Source organism: Bipolaris oryzae, assembly GCF_000523455.1.
Source record: "Bipolaris oryzae ATCC 44560 unplaced genomic scaffold scaffold_71, whole genome shotgun sequence".
Lineage (NCBI taxonomy): Eukaryota > Fungi > Ascomycota > Dothideomycetes > Pleosporales > Pleosporaceae > Bipolaris > Bipolaris oryzae.
This window is the reverse complement of record NW_006911347.1, coordinates 60,417-77,818: the sequence shown is the minus strand read 5'-3', so window position 1 is coordinate 77,818 and position 17,402 is coordinate 60,417. Positions and strand designations below refer to the sequence as shown.

Genomic DNA, 17,402 nt, shown 5'->3' with positions numbered 1-17,402 from the left:
CCAAACTTCTCGTCATGTCTTCCACGTCATGACTGCTTGTCAGGCTTGACAGTCTTTGGGCCCAAAGAGAGCTTCTTATCATGCGGATATCACAACCAGCTTGTAGCAAGCAGACTCCTTTTGCCAGCCACTTCGTGAACACCTTTTTTTGGCATCGGCACTGCTTTCGTATGGATGTCCAATTGTATACTTATACAGCTTCTATATATGCCGGTTTTACCTTGAGGACAGATACCTCAGCTGGATCACGAAATCTTCCTTCAATTACATCCCTTTACCTACAATTCACGGTGTGCACGTGCTTCACTCCACTGCCATTGCAAGTTCGAAAGAGATTGCGCTAGAGCCTCACTCGCCCTTGTTCAGTTAGAGATAGGGTATAGTTCCGCAAGAAACCTTGTAGCTATCCGTTAATTTCACGTCATACTGTATGCTAGCCAGGCAAACACTGAGAGGCGCACACTGGGACCCATGCAACTTAGTGAAAAGCAACTAGACGTCTATCATTCACTGACCTGTCACGCGACTGGCTGCCTTTACACATCCCCACTCACATATATATACCTGACACTGTTTCCATCTCTCTGAGCTCACAGTTCCTCTGCTTTTGAATATCAAACGATTAACTCACAATCACTACCCATCACCGGCAAAATGGCACCAACAACGAGGAACGTCCAAAGTTTTTACGACTTCCTCGCACACTCTGCAGGTAGGTACACTCACCAATACAGTAGCGGTTCTTACTGATTACATCTAAGAAATCCGAAACTTCATATACGAGTTTGCCATCGCTGCCGAAACACCGGATACCCCAGAAGGCGACGTATTACTTCGAAAGGCCGACCCAAAGCCATATACGACACGCCCCTGGAAGTTTTTCGGCCTCACGCAGACCTGTAGGCAAATTCGGGCTGAGTTTCGTCCACTATGGATGCGAAACACTTCCATTCGGTTCATGGGACTGGAGGATTCGGTGTCGTTCATCTCAACCTTCATGCCAGCCATTGCTGAGTTCAAGCATGCGCCAGAATGTTTCACCATTGGAACAGCATATAAGGTCGGCCGAGATTCCCTATGTGATATAACACTTCTGTTCCGCATGGACGCATTCTGTCCCTATTTCTGTCTTAGCTTCTCGCCGTTTGAGGTTATCATGGGACGTCCACCTCCAGACGAAAGGATATGCCCTTGCTGCGAAGAGCACTTCAACCCTCACACTGGAGAATGGAGTGGAACAGGCATCGAAGAAGATTGCATATGTATACCTTCAGATGCAGACTTGCAGGACCGGGTGGACTGGGAAGGATTTCGTGACGAAGAGCTGATACATATGGATCCTCTTTTCGAAATCCAAAGCGCCAGCGAGGCTTGGTGGAAAGATCTGCAGGATGACAAGATCTCCATTTACATGACCGCCTCCTTATCCGAAGTTTTGCCAAGGTTCCGCATTGAGTACAAAGCACAGGGGCCCAGGAACGGTAGCAGCCGTCGTCTTGTGAGAGAACTTCTCAGCAGATGGGGTTTACGCGTTCTCATTGAAGACTACGAGAATGTGACATTTGCTGTAAAGTATGGGGAGAGCAGTGAAGAAAAGAGCGGCGACGTAGAGGTGGAGGTGGTGTTTTAACTCACAAAGACTCTGATTGTATAGTTTGGATGTAGACTTATTGAATAGCGGTCTTTTCGATATGATCAAGCAAGCTCATCAGCTTCATCTCCATATAATACAGTAAAAATGGTGTTTAGTAGTTCTTGACATACCAAACGCATGACCGCGCAGGTTACTACACACATTTCATCATGATAAACATATAGAAACAGCGCAATTCAATTCCAATTCTACCAGGCATATCAGTCCCTTAATCTGTACCTTGAATATCTGTGCCACGACTGCTGAAGCACAAAGTTTATGGTGGGATATGTAAATGGTGTGAATGCGAGTCGACATGATTGGCCAAAATGCACCTTGTCGATCGCGCATCACCCGATCACCCCCGGCAGATATCGATGACGCTCTAAAGATGAGATATCCACAAACACGACCCAACGCGGCTAAACAGCATGCTTGCTTTAGCCACAATGACGCCTACTTTCTTGTCAAGCCAGCAGATGTGGCTGCCAGGTGTCAGAGGCTCGCGATGCTTACTCTCAACCACAGTCGCGCTTCACGTCCGTTAGCATCATACATCACCGTATGCTGTGACTATCATGCCTATACAAGATGAGCGCGCACCGCTATTGCAGCAGAGTTATAGCGAAGAGGGACAGCCTTGTACGGTATGTCATCTTCTCACGCGTTTTCCATCCCGAAAAATGAACCATTTGCTGATTCGCGATAGCATCTACGCATCGAGGACTTACCCAGCGAGGAAAACCCACGAGAATGGACCAAAGGCCGGAAAATGGCAAATGTGGCTGTCATAGCCCTCATGTCAAGTACACACACCCAGACAGCCTCTCGCTATATTACATGATTCGCTAACAAACACATGCAGTTCTCAGCCCCCTGGTCTCATCCATGTTTACGCCGGGTATCGCGCAAATCGCCAAAGACCTCAACTGCTCGACAACCGCTGTTATCGGAACAACGACCGGCTTCGTAGTTATGCTAGGCATCGGACCCTTGATTCTCGCGCCTCTATCCGAGACGTTTGGCCGGAGGAAAATCTATCTCACATGCTTCTCCATCTTCACGCTCCTCCAGATCCCTGCCGCACTCGCACCCAACATCGCCTTCTTGATCACAGTACGAAGCATCGCCGGTTTCTTCGGTAGCGTAGCCATCGCAAATGGTGGCGGTACCATAAGCGATATGTTTCTGCCCAACGAAAGAGCTGGTGTGTTTGGCTGGTATCTCCTTGGTCCACTGCTAGGTCCCACCCTCGGACCTCTATTCGGAGGGCTCATCGTCCAGCGACTTGGCTGGAGATGGGTCTTCTGGATCATGGCTATCGTCTGCTTCATCAACACGCTCGCTGGATACTTTTTTCTGCGCGAAACGTACGCGCCCGCGATTCTGAGTGGCAAGAAGGCTGAGTTTGAGGCTCAAACGGCTGAATGGGATGACACAAAGTACTCGTATGAAGGCGAGGATGCGCGACCGCTCCGGGAGAAGATTGTGCAGGCACTGAAGCGTCCCCCGAAGATTTTTGCGCAACCCATAGTTGCTGTCATGGCAGTATATCAAGCTCTCATCTTTGGTACTACGTACAGCATCTACACGAATATGCAGCCCATCTACGAAGATGACTACAGGTTTTCGACTGAGCAAGTCGGACTGCTTTATCTCGGACTAGGCTGTGGCTTTTTGTTTGCAGTATGGTTTCTCGTCCCACGCATCGACACGTTGTACAAGTCACTCACAGCTAAAAACCACGAGAAAGCTCGACCTGAATTCCGTCTGCCGTTAGCTAACATTGGATCCGTATTTATCCCCATGTCTCTCTTTTGGTTCGCTTGGGCTGTCGAGAAGCACATGCACTGGCTTGTCTCTATCGCCGCTACTTTCTTCTATGGCATCGGACAGGTTATGATTATCAACAGCACGCAAAACTACTTTATCGACAGCTTCGAAAAGTACGCTGCAAGCGCAATAGCAGCTGGTACTGTTTTTCGCAGTGTATTTGGTGGCATTATTCCTATCCTTGCACCCGCACTGTTCGAAAATTTGGGTTATGGTTGGGGTATCAGTACATTTGCATTCGTAACCTTATTCCTTGCACCCGCTCCGATCTTGTTCTATATTTTTGGGGAGCGGCTAAGAGATCGTTTTCCCGTAAGTTTGTAGACATTAGAATGTATGTGATAATAGCTTGAGTGGAATTTCTAAGTTTGTTGAACGCAATCAAAGTACACGAATCTGTTCCCGTCCAGTGCTCCAGGACTTTTTTTCAGACCACTTCAAAAGCATCCATGTCCCCAGTAGGCAGGTCGGGTACGCCCACTGCACGCCTTGCTGCATCAATCATAGCTTCCACAACCTCAGGCGGATAGTTCCTCTTAAGCATCACTCTCACATACTCGCTCAGCAGGTTCAGTCCCACGTCCCCAATCTGTTCCTCAGTCAATTTCTCATACTCTCCTTCCTTTAGATCCATCCTAGCCAACCGCTGCTCCAAAAGGATATCGTATACTCTCACAACACGTTCCATATTCTTCTTATTGGAGCGACTGTGGAAATATTGACTACGAACAGATTCTGACTCGCGCGCCATGTCTACCCAAGCCATTTGTTTTTGCAAGATCTGGGCTGCTTTGTTGGTTGGAAATATGGAAAAGTGGTGGCGAAGGACATGCAGAGCAATGAGCGAGCCAGCGAGGTCCTGAGTGTAGCCGAAACAGTGCATGATAAGTGACGTTATCGCTCCCTTGTCGGCGCCTGCGATTCCCATTCTGAAACGATCAGCGTCGTAGCGACTGCGACTTAGGGTTCGCCAGGATATCGTCTCTTTCAATAGCTCGCGAGGCGTGGGCAGTGCAGGATCATTCCGGGTAGCGTGGTCTCCAAGTGCTAGACGAAGCGTTTTCCAAAGACAGCGAAGGCTTGCACCGTTTGGGTAAACGCCTTTACTGCCTTCTTGTGGGTTGGTAAGGGCTTTGTAGACCATCCAGGCTTCACTATAAGCACCCTGACGACATTTGTTATCCATGATGACATTCATGATTGTGGCATTCGGCTCAACAGTCGTCTCCTTAAGCTGGCGGGTCAGGTACTCAACATGTTCCCATTGCAAGCTCTTAGCATGATGTTGCATGATTAGGGCAAACGTAGTAACGTTGGCCGCAGGAACGCCTTGTACAGTACCTGCACTTGTGTCGTGGTCGATAAATCTCTTGTCGATGCTCCTGGTCTGTGATTCCGATGCATGTCTTGCGTGAGCTTTGCACGCTTCATCGATCATGCGCCATCCGATATTTTCAGCCTTAAGAATATTAGGGGTATCTTTTGTACGTATCAAGGCTTTAAGTAGCATGTTGAAATGGAATGTTTCTGGTTGGTATCCTCTCTTCAGCATCATATCCAGGATTTGAGCAGCTGCCTCTGGTGCCTTTTCCACAACAGCACACTTCATCCAATCGCCGAATATATGGCCGTGATAGACAGGCGGGAGGACTGAGATAGCATTGAGAGCAATACTAGTCATCTTGGAAATGTCGGTGCCAAGACGATACAGCAAATGTAGTCTCCTCAAGACTGATTCGGCTCGGCCAGTAGCTCCGCTGACAAGCAGATAGCCACCCTTGACCATGTCTTGGAATACTTGCTTTGCGTCGGTCAGACTGCGTGCCTCTAGAAATCCCACGAGCCAAGCATCATAGTCTTCGGTCGTGCAAGCGTCGTCTTTCTGCTCTCTCATCCTGACGTAGATTTGCTTCGCTAGATGATGATGTTCTAAAAGCTCCGAGCTCGTGTGAGCGCGAAATACAATCATCATGACAGAGGTATCCCAATTAGGATACAAACGGAAGAGCTCGTTCATAATCCACCGGCTACGATCGACATTCCCGAAGAGAGCATGTAGCTTAGCACCAATTTCCAAATGTTCCGGTCTATGCCCATGTATAGCACTTTCAGGATCCGAAGTATGATCCTGCTCCCATGCGCTAATAGCATAATCTTCCCTGCCACTAAGAAATGCTCTTTCGAGATATTCAGCCCTCTGCCCAGCGGTCACGGTATATCCCGCCCTCTCCATGTCCCAAAGAAGTTGTCTTAAATGTGCCTTTCGGTTTCGATTATTGGGCGAATCGACAGACTGAGTCGTCCATAGTAGATCCCAGGCCCTTTTCGAAAGACGCGTTAAAACTTGAGGATAGATTGCTTTGGATAGCATATATGCCCGCCACAAGGGTGCGCGGAGACTATTATCACGGCCATCGGTGGCACTGACCGACCAGAGTACAATGTGAAGCCTTTTGAGTGCATACAAATTCCTAGAATGACCATTTTCCAGAGAGATCAATGAGTGTGGTACATCTGCGAGCTTCTTAGGCTCTGCAGCCCGAGTTGTATCGCTAAGAGCTGCCCCTGGGACGGTCCTAGGTCCATTCAATTCCGTAAGCAGTCCCGTGGGTTTTTGTATCGTTGGATTCCATTGTGGAATGTATGTCGGTATTTCACGAGGGAGCGTTCGGAGAGAACGTGTCTGGAAGTCTGGAGCGGGGTGGTATGGGCATCGTAGTCGACAGAGACCGAGCATCAGCTGGTGAGGTCGCGAGTGGGCGAAAATTACAGAGCAGTAACTCAATTTGGTCGCATTTCATGGGATGACGGTTATGCTTGTTCTCAAGTTCTCACTTTGGAAAAATGTCCAGATGGCGCTAGCGTTATCGATAATGATGACATAACGTACATTCACGTGATATTTTGTACGAAAGTTTAGGCCCAGTCTCAATGCTGAACATCTATCACTTCACTACCAGGTTTCTTGGTTGCGAAGTCCTCTGGTTTCCCTCTCTAGGCTCTAAACTTGAGAAGAGAAGTGTCCTTTATATGTGGGATTCAGAATGATCAGACTTATTCTCATACTGGAAGAACAAAAAATATTAAGGTACTTTGGATATGTGCCTCCGTCCTGTTCTAGTCGTCATGCAACTTTATCTTAATGCTATTTGGAAAAGAAATCCGGCCACCGATGAACATTTTGAGAAGTGCTCCGTCATCATGTGAAAAGATCTACGCTGCTTTTCATGACCATTTCGACATCACCCGAAAGCTTGCGAAAGTCTTGAGAGGTCATGTAATTCACTATGTGGAGCCTGGCCAACGAGGTATCTCCAATCAACCGAGAGTACACTAGAAACAACCTGGAGTTTTCTAAGCCCATTAGTCCATGAGATGCGGAGCTGTCTGTTTCGGTGTTAGTTGAACACTTCACCGTATGGGAATAGGAAATTAAGAATGCAAATACGAAGAAAATACCTTCACTTTATTAGAATTCCAAGGTAGATAGGAAACCCCGTCGGCCATGCATGCGAAACTGATGATCGTGATCTTCAAGATACGACCTCTGTTTCGCATGTGGCCAGGGGACGCCGTAATAGAGTTTGCATAATGTGTGGGAGCATCTGGCCTCGCCACAATCGGGCGATAGATGTAGATCAATGTCAGAGACTTTGAAGCCGAGGATGCACCTCGATCACAGCAGGTGATTTGGAACTGATATCAGGATAAGAAAGAATACAGGGAGTGAATACAGGGGTGGCGATGGTTTTGCGCGGAGCAATGGAAGCATCTGTAATAGACATGTCTGTATCGCGGTGTCCCTTCTCGTTGACACAGATGAATAGATTCAGGAATGGTTGAGAAGCCGTGCATCTGAACAGCTTTCCTTTTATCGAGATGCAGTCGCAAAGGTATATATCAAAGATGTCGAACCTATTATCGGAAAGCGCACCAATAGCAACACAGCATTGTGTATTCAGCGAAATACAGCCAATTGGGGAATGTGCGGTGTCGATACAAAGGCACGTACTGTATGGTGATGGGATCCTTAAAGATATGCTGACAAGCAATCCATTCCTTCCCGTAGCTCGCGCCGTGATGATCGCCGACCACTGGCACGTGTGTTGTTTAGTACAGATGCGCCGCGCCGATGATCAACCGTGTAGAACGATTTGCAGAGTGATCGCCCAACCAAGACCCGAATGTAGTCCGGCAAAGCGGCAAGAATATGTCATGGCTTCCCGGTTTATGTGCGAAACTTCCCATTACTACCAAAGCATAGCACTAAAAGCTAAGCTAGTTGTAGATAGCGTATAAGCTCCAGGTAGAGGCAGCTTTGGAATGTGGGTCGTGGGCGCAACTAGACAGACAAGCGCATGGGGTAGATGGAGTAGCGACGGAGTAGCTATGGAGTGTCCATAGACAAAAATCGGAATGTGGAGATTGCCCTGCGATGTTATTTGAGTTCTAAATTTCCAAAGATATACAAATGTATTGTTAGTCTTAGGGAATTACCGATATTGGTCGGAAGTGCCTCGTTCCGGTGAAGTTCAGCTGTTGTGGCTATGCTAACACACACACACACACACACACACACACCAATTCTATCGACAGGATTAGGTGTGCGTGGATCAAATACAAAAACCCTGCATAAGGATCACTAAATACGAGTGACGGGCGTAAAGGTGTGATAGTTGTGCTTGTGAGTCGCGACGTTGGGTCGCAATTTTCGGCCGACGTTCAACCTTAAAAGACTGGAACAATTGCGTCACAGCCGCCACTGTGGTCGGACGCGACGAATGCGACCCGTTGGATAGGGGTAAGCGACCTGGAAATCTTAATTCACCCCCGTCGCGTGGCCTCGTTTCAATGTTGTGCCAGGTATAGTATGTAAGACTGCCCTATTAACCGGGGGTTGTTTTGCCTCATGCTATAAGGTAGATGTTTTGTAGAGTTTGATACTTTCAAGCGACTGGTCTCTACTAGATTTATCGGATAAAAAATCGGGACAATAGAGCCTCTGACACGTGGAGCATGTCATGTAATGGAGGTGAGTGGCAGAGAATTTTCGGGTGTGGCGTCCTAGGCTCGGAGAGATGCCTCCTTGGTCTAGACCCGTTTACCATTGGCACCCAAACGGTAACCTAGCCAGAATATGCCAATATGTGTGCAGCCTATCGTCATTGGTACGAAACCAACAGAGCTGAAAGAACGAGCTAGAAAAGAATATTGGAGGGGTGGCGTGTGTCATGTAGGAGGCACCCGGCACTTTTCTCCCTGATGGAGCCACTAGACTGACACTCAGCCTTCCCAGGGATAGACCGGTTGGCTCTGTAAATCCCCTTGTTTCATATCCCTTAGAGATTTTTTATCTAATTGACATTGACATGTGCCAAATTGTGGGATGCGTATGCTTGTACCTGCAAGGAAGAGTGGAGCAGCGGGTGGCGTCGAGAAATTGGGGTGCGGCCCTTACCCTGGGGGATGTATGTAAAGTGATCGGCACCGTTGCGAACGCGATTTGCAAAAAGAAAGTGCAGATTGCCATGTGGCACAAGCAGCTAAAGCACACCAGAGCCCTTTTGCCGAGAGAATTATTCATGGTGGACATACCCACGGGTGGGTGCGGATGACCTCAACCTGAACGCCTGCATTACCTACTTAGTGGTGGTGCATGCCCATTCGCTTTTCCGCCGCTTGGGCGCGGAACCAGGGACTATCTTCGGGGCGCTCTCCGACTTTGCTATGGGTTCACGATAACCCGCCGTGTCTCAGCGCTCTCCAAGAATTAAGCATCGGAAGACGCCAAGTAAGGCTGGACTTTGAAGGATTTCGCTCGGCAAAGGTGCCTTGTGAGGCTCAGCGGCACAAGTCTGAGGCTTGTCTCCTTTCCTATCGCGACCATTCTTGCATGCTAGGCGAACCCCTTCACTCTTGTGAGCCCACTCTTCGCGAAAAGTATGATCTCCGTTGCCGACCGCGATTGCCCTGCAGGGAGTGCAGAGAGGTCCACTGCAACACGTCTGGGGCAACTTCCCTTATCCTAGTCTTAATTCCATCATTGGTGGTATTCCATGCCTGTGGGACCTAGTGCAGGTCCTGCCATGCGTGGAGCAGGGATGACCTCTACGGCAACGGAACTCTGATTGCGAAGAAGAAAGCCGCTTGGTGAAGGACACTAGAGTCGCTCAGACCCCACTGCCCACTAAGCTATAGTTACTGTCTTCCCTCCCATGGCGCCAAGTTCCCATAGTCGTTCGTCTCTTCTACTTTTCTCGAAAGAGGTGGCCCCTGGAGAACAGTGGCTTGGGCTGGTTCCTCGCATGATACTAAATATTCTCCGTTCCCCCATGCAGCATCGGGGTCAGGACTTGTTTTAGAACACATCTGCTTTCTTAGTTCGTTCAATCAGTCTCGAGCGGTGTACGGACAAAAGAAAAAATGAAGCCCCTGCGATTCTTGCTCTCGTTGCTAGTATGGATGCAGCTGGCACTTGCCCAGGGTTTGGCTCCCAATGACTCGGCTTTGGTATTAGCAGTGGAGCGGCTTCCTGACTGCGCGGTATGTTCTATCTTTGATGATCCTGGGGACATATACTAATACAATCATCCAGCAAGAGTGTCTAGTCACGGCTGTCTCCAAGTCATCATGCGCATTGAACAATGCAACTTGCATATGCCAAAATATGAAACTACAACACCAAGTCGAGATTTGTGTACACAAAACATGTACGCTGAGGCAAGGGCTGAGTGAGCGTTTCTTTATTGCAACTATGAGCACCGCTGATTTGGAAATCCAGTGACCAAAAATGCCACCATGACAGTATGTCACGCTCCGATACGTTATAGGGGCGAGAGTGTCCGCGTATCCAACATTACTATTGCAGTCTTGACTGCTGCTTTCGGTCTTACCAGACTCTTCTATCGAGGATTCTTCTCTGGTGGCGAATTTGCGTATGACGACTGGTGCGTTGTCGCCGCTCTGATTTCAGGGGCGCCGTCTGTTATCATCATTGACCGGGCTGTCGTGCCCAACGGACTCGGAAGAGATATTTGGACGGTCGACCCTGACCAAATCACCGAGTTTGCCAAGTATCTCTTCGGTTTGGAAGTGCTCTACTTCTTCCATATCGCTTTATTGAAGCTCATGCTCCTTTTCTTCTTTTTACGAATATTCCCGAAGCAAAGCATCAAGAAAATTATCTGGGCAACTATCATCTTCACCTGTCTCTACGCCATCGCATTCATCATCGCGTCAATTTTCCAATGCCGACCGATATCATACAACTGGTGGAAATGGGACGGAGAACATGAAGGTCAATGCATCAACATCAACGCCCTCGCATGGTCCAACGCCATTATCAGCATCGTCACGGATATTTGGATGCTTGCTGTACCCTTGTGGGAAGTCTTTCAGCTACAGTTATCCTGGCGCAAGAAGTTTGGCGTAGCTATCATGTTCTGCGTGGGTACATTGTGAGTTTAGCCTATACCTATTGAGAGAGCTCAAGTACTGATCTTATATCCAGCGTGACCGTCATTTCCATTCTTCGTCTACGATCTCTTGTAACGTTTGCCGCTTCCTCGAACCCAACATGGGATCAGGTCGACGTCATCACTTGGTCAAATCTCGAGCTCAATATCGGCATCATGTGTGCTAATCTACCAACATTACGCGTCATCCTCGTACGACTATTTCCCAAGATCTTGGGTACAACCAGAGGAACCGACCGAGCAGCATACTACGGAAATGGAAATCAAAGTTTCGGAATGAAGAAAGAGGACGTTGCTTTAGCAAGTAAGGGAGGGAAGTCGTTTGGTTCGAGGAAAGGAGGCGATCAGGATGTCATAACATATACGACCACTTACGAAGTACGACACACTGATAGCGATGAGCAGTCGCTTGTGTCAACGGAGATGGGTCGATTCGGCCAGCAGAAGCCAGCGAACCCAAGTAATCGCACAAGCATCTCAAGCGTATGATTTCGTAGTTTTATTATACCTTTTTGATATGAAACCAACTATTCTTAGTAAGAATTCCAAATCCCCGGAATCAATAGTCTCATTAGATATCCATGGGTAGTCCCAGTGCAGGAACCCCGCAAAAAGGGTGCATTGGTCAAGCAGATATACGATACCCATGACAATTCGAGAGCTAGCATTTCTAACCCCACGTTTCCTGATTCGGATAACAAAGTAGTGTACACTAATGCCACAGGCTAAATAAAGGGTTAAGTGGGCTAGACCCTGCATCCCAGCAGCGCTTAAAGATATAACTAGTTCAAAATATATAGCTGGTCTCACTTGCAGCCAACTAAACCATACCATTCTTTTGGAGATACACTGCCTACTCATAATGTCACATCCCAGGAGCTGCCATGCCTCTTTCATCGCCGTAATATACAACAGCCTTCTAGCCAAGCCCTAAGTCTAATCTCGACCTTAAAGATATCGTTCGAAAAATGGCTAACGTTGCATGCTGAACATGTAAATTCGATAGCAAGTTTAACGAACTGCCGTAGGATCGTCGTCAGTACAATCAGCTATAACAAAACGCCGTACCAGTCCAAATGAAGTCAAATGGAAATTAAAATATCTATTCATGTGATATCATCTAAATTACAAATACAGGGTATCGTCATCGTTGGTATATCTTCTCATACCAAAGGACCTAGTTCTTGAGCACATATCGGTACCTAGGGAGGCCCTTCTCGAAATCGACAATAACATCGTTGGCCTCAGACATGGGCCTGACCTGGACCCAAGCCTTGAGGTTCGTCTTCTTTGCCAACTCCAGCATGTCGGCAATGTGCTGCCTGGTGCCAATGAGAGAACCAGCAATCTTCAAGTTCTTGAAGATCAAGCCCATGGGGGAGAAGCTGGGAAGTGGGTCGTCAGGAGCGCCGAGCTGGACAAAAGTACCGTTGACGTCGAGGAGGTTGAGGTACTGGTCGAGCGCGAAACCGCCGGAGATGGTGGAGATGATGATGTCGAGGCCACCGGCGTTCTTGTTCATCCATTCGGGGTCCTCGCCAGTAGCGATGAACCTATCAGCACCGAGTTCCAGCGCGTCGGCCTTCTTGGAAGAGGAGCGCGAGATGGCAACGACCTCGTCGCAGCCGAGGGCCTTTGCGAAAAGAAGAGCGAAGTGACCGAGACCGCCGATACCGACAACACCGACACGCTTTCCTGGACCGGCACCATAGGTAACAAGGGGGTTGTAGACGGTTACACCACCGCACATGAGAGGAGCAGCGTACTCGGAAGGAAGACCCTCCGGAATAGGGATAGCGAAAGAAGCCGGTCCACGCCACTTCTTTGCGTAACCTCCCTGGGCCTTGTCACCGGACTTGTACTTTGCGTTGTAGGTCATGACAAAGTTGTTGCAGTTGGACTCTTGCTTGGCCTTGCAGGGCCTGCAGCTCTCACAGCAGTCAGACTGCGCACCAACACCGACGCGGTCACCGACCTTGAGGTCCTTGACGGCGTCTCCGACACGAGTGACCTTGCCAATGATTTCGTGGCCAACGACGAGAGGGTAGTCTGAGGGGCCCCATCCGGAGCGGAGAGTGTGGATGTCAGAGCCGCAGACACCGCAGTGACTGATTTCCATCTCAATGTCCGTAGACTCGAAGTTCTTGGGGGTGTAGTCACCCCACTTCATGTTGCCATCGGCGGCAGAGGGGTCGTGAGCGACCCAGCCCTGGAAGTCGGATGATGAGGACATATCTCTCGTTCGCTTTAGTATTGAATATGAAATGCACAAAAAGGAATTGAGAAATGGTAGTTGTAGTTATGTGAGATGAGATTTGTTGGCTGAATTGGTGACTATACAAGCTACACGGCTCAAGTTTTATACTCTTGTTTCCTTCAAACTTCTAGAAACTTTCCTGGACATTTGTAATACACATGAAAAGACGGTCTGGTGTATGAGGTATGTCCGTATGGATATCCCGGTGTTTTGCCCTTTCGCCGACCTACGCCGTTGGCACCAGACCCACTTTTACCACGTTTTTGAGCCTCAAAGCGGGGCGTGCACTTCTATCACCGTTAACCCCGGCCCAGAAGGTCCGAAAAAGGTTTACATCTGCGGCGACAAGACTGCAAAAATCTCGGACATGGCTCGCAGTGAAGACGTCAACGTATCGCATCCCCTGTCCTGAGACGAGGCTCGATCTGCCGACGCAACGTGGCAACCCATAATAAGGAATGATACCTATGCGGCCCTCGATTAGCTGCCGTTGGGGTTTCGTCATTCGAGATCGGCTGAGAAGTCCACTTGCCGATTCGTCATCTACGGCATTAATACTACTGATATACTATAAGCCATGAATCTGGATCCATATAAGAGAAGGTGCTCGGCCGACGTCAGACCTGCTTCTAGGACGCGGGGCATCCTAATGATAGGTTAGCCGCAAAATTCTCCGGTCGTAGATAAAATCGGGGTTAAGCGAACACATCGCCTTACATCACCATTTGCTGCATCGCGCATTCACACCAAGCGCTTCTGCTATGTCTTCATACTGTTTCTGTACTCCTTCCAATGTGGGCTGATGACTTGTAACCTTTGGATTATCCAGATGCGTTTCTCTCCTCCTTATTCTTGAAATTGGCATCAAAAGTACATCATGGGCTAGGGAAAATGTCAAATTCGATCTTTGGACATAGCAACGATGAGCATGATTTTTACACTAAGGCTAAAACAAGGGTGTTCTTCAATTGAAACCTGTCGGATCGCCTTGGCAGAAAATCCGATCGAGTGCGACGGAACATTCGGCGGAGAAAAGTGATAGCTTTTCCTTCTTATCTTGGCGTCTTGCATTGAGAAGTTGCGAACTATACATGTCCCCGGTACCAAAAAATAGATCAGTATCGTATGAAGTTTTCATTTCTAGAGAGTTCTGGAATATGGAAACTCGAGAGCTGAGGCTTTTGTCACAGCAAAACACGACTAGGACGGCAAATTTCTAATCAAGGCATTGACCCTTTCCATGTCAGGATCTTTTATCTAGTCTAGTCACTAGCCTTCAATCGCAATGGCATAATAGCCTAGTTCAGTTTGCATTCTCATGATAAGAACTCCCTCACCATGTAGTCGCTTCGACGATATTTTTACTCTAACAACACGCTTGCAATCATCCAAAATGGAATCTCTCCGCACAAAATTTCCTCTGTCATGGTATGCGAGAGGCTGCATTTTCTATAAGCACCCTCCCACGACACAAGATATGGGGGATCATAGCGAGCATAAGGCACAAACCGGTTTACTTACTAAATCAGTCGGCGTTGCAGTCTCTTCACATCCTCGCTCCGGATCGCCATCGTCACATGCAAGCAGCATTATCATAGATTACCGCGGCGCAGGAGCAAAATCAATCAGACCGGTCAGAAAAAACCGGTAGAAACCATCCCTTCCAGACTCTGAGCGAGAGAAAAAAAAATAATCCGTCTCGTACCCGGTCTGATGCGCTAACGAGCCGTCCCGTCCAGCTTTCTTCTTCGGACTCCTGCCTCGTAAACTGACGCTAGTCTCAAAATCTAGCCCCATTGTGTAATCCGAATAGGAGAGCCCTTGATCAAGGAATGCAGGGGTACTAACGTAGTATCCGATTCGATGCTTTGCTTGCTGCAGCTTAACAGAGGTGCAGGGAACGTGCAGAGGTATGGTCGCCGAAGTGTAAAGAGAGAGAGAGAGAGTTTGGTCTGGTAAGATCGGTCCGTGAAGCCGATTAAATATCAGCTCCGTCTCCAGTTTCGATGGGCAGTGCAAGGGATGATCGACACGGGTTCTGTTGCGGAGGGAGAGGTTACCCTGACAACACTGATGTGCAATGGATGCGGAAGATGGTGAAGGGGATACCAATTTAGTTTGGACAAGAAGAAAGAAAACATCGATATATATCGAATAGTTTCATCATTGCAATGGGGAAAAGCTCAAAGTGCCGGGGCATTGGTAAGCATGCAAAGAGATACCATACAATACAACGACCCCAGAAAACGGATATGCACTGCACAAAGGCCAATCTACCCTTTGTGCCAACAGGTCTCGTAGTCTCTTCCCCGAAGATTCCAAGTCGCGAGAGTTTCCCATTTCTGTTACCCACGCATCCGTATCTCGTGTCACAGTCTACTAGTGATTACGAAAAACCCAGTACTGCAAGACTAACAACTCAGTCTCATACACCGTGCGACATCCAGGGTTTACCGATTGTTTCATTGATTGGGCACTCCTGATGAATTCGGCGAGGAGGGCCATCCCGGTCGAAGGGAACTGCCGCGCTGTCCCGTGCGCTTCGAGCTGAAGGGAAATAGGCAGCCACCCGAGATAAAGTTTTCGTTTACATAACTCCGTGGAGAATTACTATGTAAGTACCATTGTTTATGTGAATGTAAAAGGCGTGAAACCATCTGCCGGCAGTCAAGCTGATCGGTAGGTATGTATTGTGGTTAGTTAATCGGACACATGCAGAGGTGTATTTCTTTGTCGGCTAGGGCGTCTTGCTCATGATTCGAGACTGGATAGAGATTATTGCAATTGGACCATACGTGGTGGCGTATTACTACCCTTGAGCCCTTGCAGGCCTAAGTTTTGTATTTCCGGCTACTGGCGCTTTCCCTTATGATTTGCTGCTCCGATTGGGATGACTGACTGGGTAATCACTGGTCTCTCTACTTCCAGCTTTGACTTCATAATGGGGGGAAAAGAATGACATCGTATATTGTCACTTAACCACATAAGACACCAGAAAATCTGGCATGGCGTACAACCAATCCACCCATGGCCATTTGCCTTCTTGGCCATCAGACAACACAAGAAGCCAAAACGACCCATTCTACCAACCCTCAGCCGTATCAAATTTGGTAGAAAGCCCATTACAAACGGCCACCATCTCCGAATTCCAAGGAGAAGCCCAATCTTGGGACTTACAGACATGCACCTACGCAACTCCCAGCTACGAAGTCTACCCTCCCGACACCATCTTCCAACAACCCATACCAGAGCAAGAGATACCTCACAGCACTGCCTTCCCCTCCACCACCTATCCACCTCTCAGATCCCAACCTACCTCTCCATCACCCTCTCCACCTTCCCAAACACATTTCTCCTACTACCAGTACGTAACAACTCCCCCCAACCACCATGCTAACTCCATCCTAACCATCTCTCCGACACTCTTCTCCTTACCTATCCGCCACGCACCACGCGCCCCCCTCCCCCACAGCCACACCAGCAACCTCCTCCTCCTCCTCCTCCTCAACCTCCCCTCCCCCACCGACCCAGTAAGCAACCTCAACCCCCTCAAAATACCACTTCTACTAACACAAAACCCCCCCTCTCCTTCCGTGAAGCCCCCCGTCCCAACAACAACAACAACCCCGACAACAACCCCTTACCTCGCCCCAAATCCCCTGCCCGTACCACTGCGGCACCATCCTCACCGGCGCCTACGCCCTGGGTAATCTAACGCGGCACTTGAAAACGCAGGCGTGTACGGGACCGGCGAGGGCCAGAGGGCGGTACAAGTGTGTGAGTGAGGGGTGTGAGAGGGTTTATGCGCGGTCGGATGGGTTGAGGGTGCATGTTAGGCGGGTGCATGGGGGTAAGAAGAAGGCATCATGATGATGATGATGATGGTGGTGGGAAAGAAGGTGGGAGGGGGGGGGGAGGGTTTTTGTTTGTTTGGGTTGAGTGGGGGAAAAAAAGATATTTTATTTGGGGGCGGAGGAAGTGGGAAAGACAGAAAGAAAGGGGAGGGGGGTGAGGAGAGCAAGGGGTGTCGATGGTGATTTCGTACGCTTTGAGTAGTTTTCCGACTGGGAGGGGTGTGTGTCATCGGCATGTGGACATTTTTGGACTTTGCCATGTCAGAGGGAGGAAACTAATCATGAAAGTTTATTCAAGTAATACCGAGTGGTTCGCACTTGAGAAAAAAAAACATCACAAACGTTGATTC

At 48.7% G+C, this 17,402-nt stretch overlaps 6 protein-coding genes across 6 annotated transcripts; 4 read left to right on the top strand and 2 right to left on the bottom strand.

Annotated features, from left to right (window-relative positions):
• Window positions 1-654: 654 nt before the first annotated feature.
• On the top strand, window positions 655-1,630 carry COCMIDRAFT_5589 (uncharacterized protein; the record flags this gene model as incomplete). The annotated part of the gene is made up of 2 exons (XM_007690088.1): window positions 655-712; window positions 762-1,630. The coding sequence occupies 2 exons, from the start codon at window positions 655-657 to the stop codon at window positions 1,628-1,630; spliced, it is 927 nt and encodes a 308-aa protein (XP_007688278.1).
• Window positions 1,631-2,211: 581 nt separating this feature from the next.
• Window positions 2,212-3,790, top strand: COCMIDRAFT_96240 (uncharacterized protein; the record flags this gene model as incomplete). Its single annotated transcript, XM_007690121.1, has 3 exons — window positions 2,212-2,280; window positions 2,343-2,439; window positions 2,499-3,790. 3 exons carry the CDS (start codon window positions 2,212-2,214, stop codon window positions 3,788-3,790), a joined length of 1,458 nt encoding a protein of 485 aa, XP_007688311.1.
• A 103-nt stretch (window positions 3,791-3,893) lies between these two features.
• On the bottom strand, window positions 3,894-5,699 carry COCMIDRAFT_5587 (uncharacterized protein; the record flags this gene model as incomplete). The annotated part of the gene is made up of 1 exon (XM_007690087.1): window positions 3,894-5,699. One exon carries the CDS (start codon window positions 5,697-5,699, stop codon window positions 3,894-3,896), a length of 1,806 nt encoding a protein of 601 aa, XP_007688277.1.
• A 4,190-nt stretch (window positions 5,700-9,889) lies between these two features.
• COCMIDRAFT_96221 (uncharacterized protein) lies at window positions 9,890-11,430 on the top strand (the record flags this gene model as incomplete). The annotated part of the gene is made up of 4 exons (XM_007690120.1): window positions 9,890-10,009; window positions 10,062-10,197; window positions 10,248-10,923; window positions 10,977-11,430. 4 exons carry the CDS (start codon window positions 9,890-9,892, stop codon window positions 11,428-11,430), a joined length of 1,386 nt encoding a protein of 461 aa, XP_007688310.1.
• A 688-nt stretch (window positions 11,431-12,118) lies between these two features.
• COCMIDRAFT_26596 (uncharacterized protein) lies at window positions 12,119-13,174 on the bottom strand (the record flags this gene model as incomplete). The annotated part of the gene is made up of 1 exon (XM_007690094.1): window positions 12,119-13,174. The coding sequence occupies one exon, from the start codon at window positions 13,172-13,174 to the stop codon at window positions 12,119-12,121; it is 1,056 nt and encodes a 351-aa protein (XP_007688284.1).
• Window positions 13,175-16,203: 3,029 nt separating this feature from the next.
• COCMIDRAFT_26595 (uncharacterized protein) lies at window positions 16,204-17,068 on the top strand (the record flags this gene model as incomplete). The annotated part of the gene is made up of 2 exons (XM_007690093.1): window positions 16,204-16,728; window positions 16,934-17,068. 2 exons carry the CDS (start codon window positions 16,204-16,206, stop codon window positions 17,066-17,068), a joined length of 660 nt encoding a protein of 219 aa, XP_007688283.1.
• Between the last annotated feature and the right edge of the window lie 334 nt (window positions 17,069-17,402).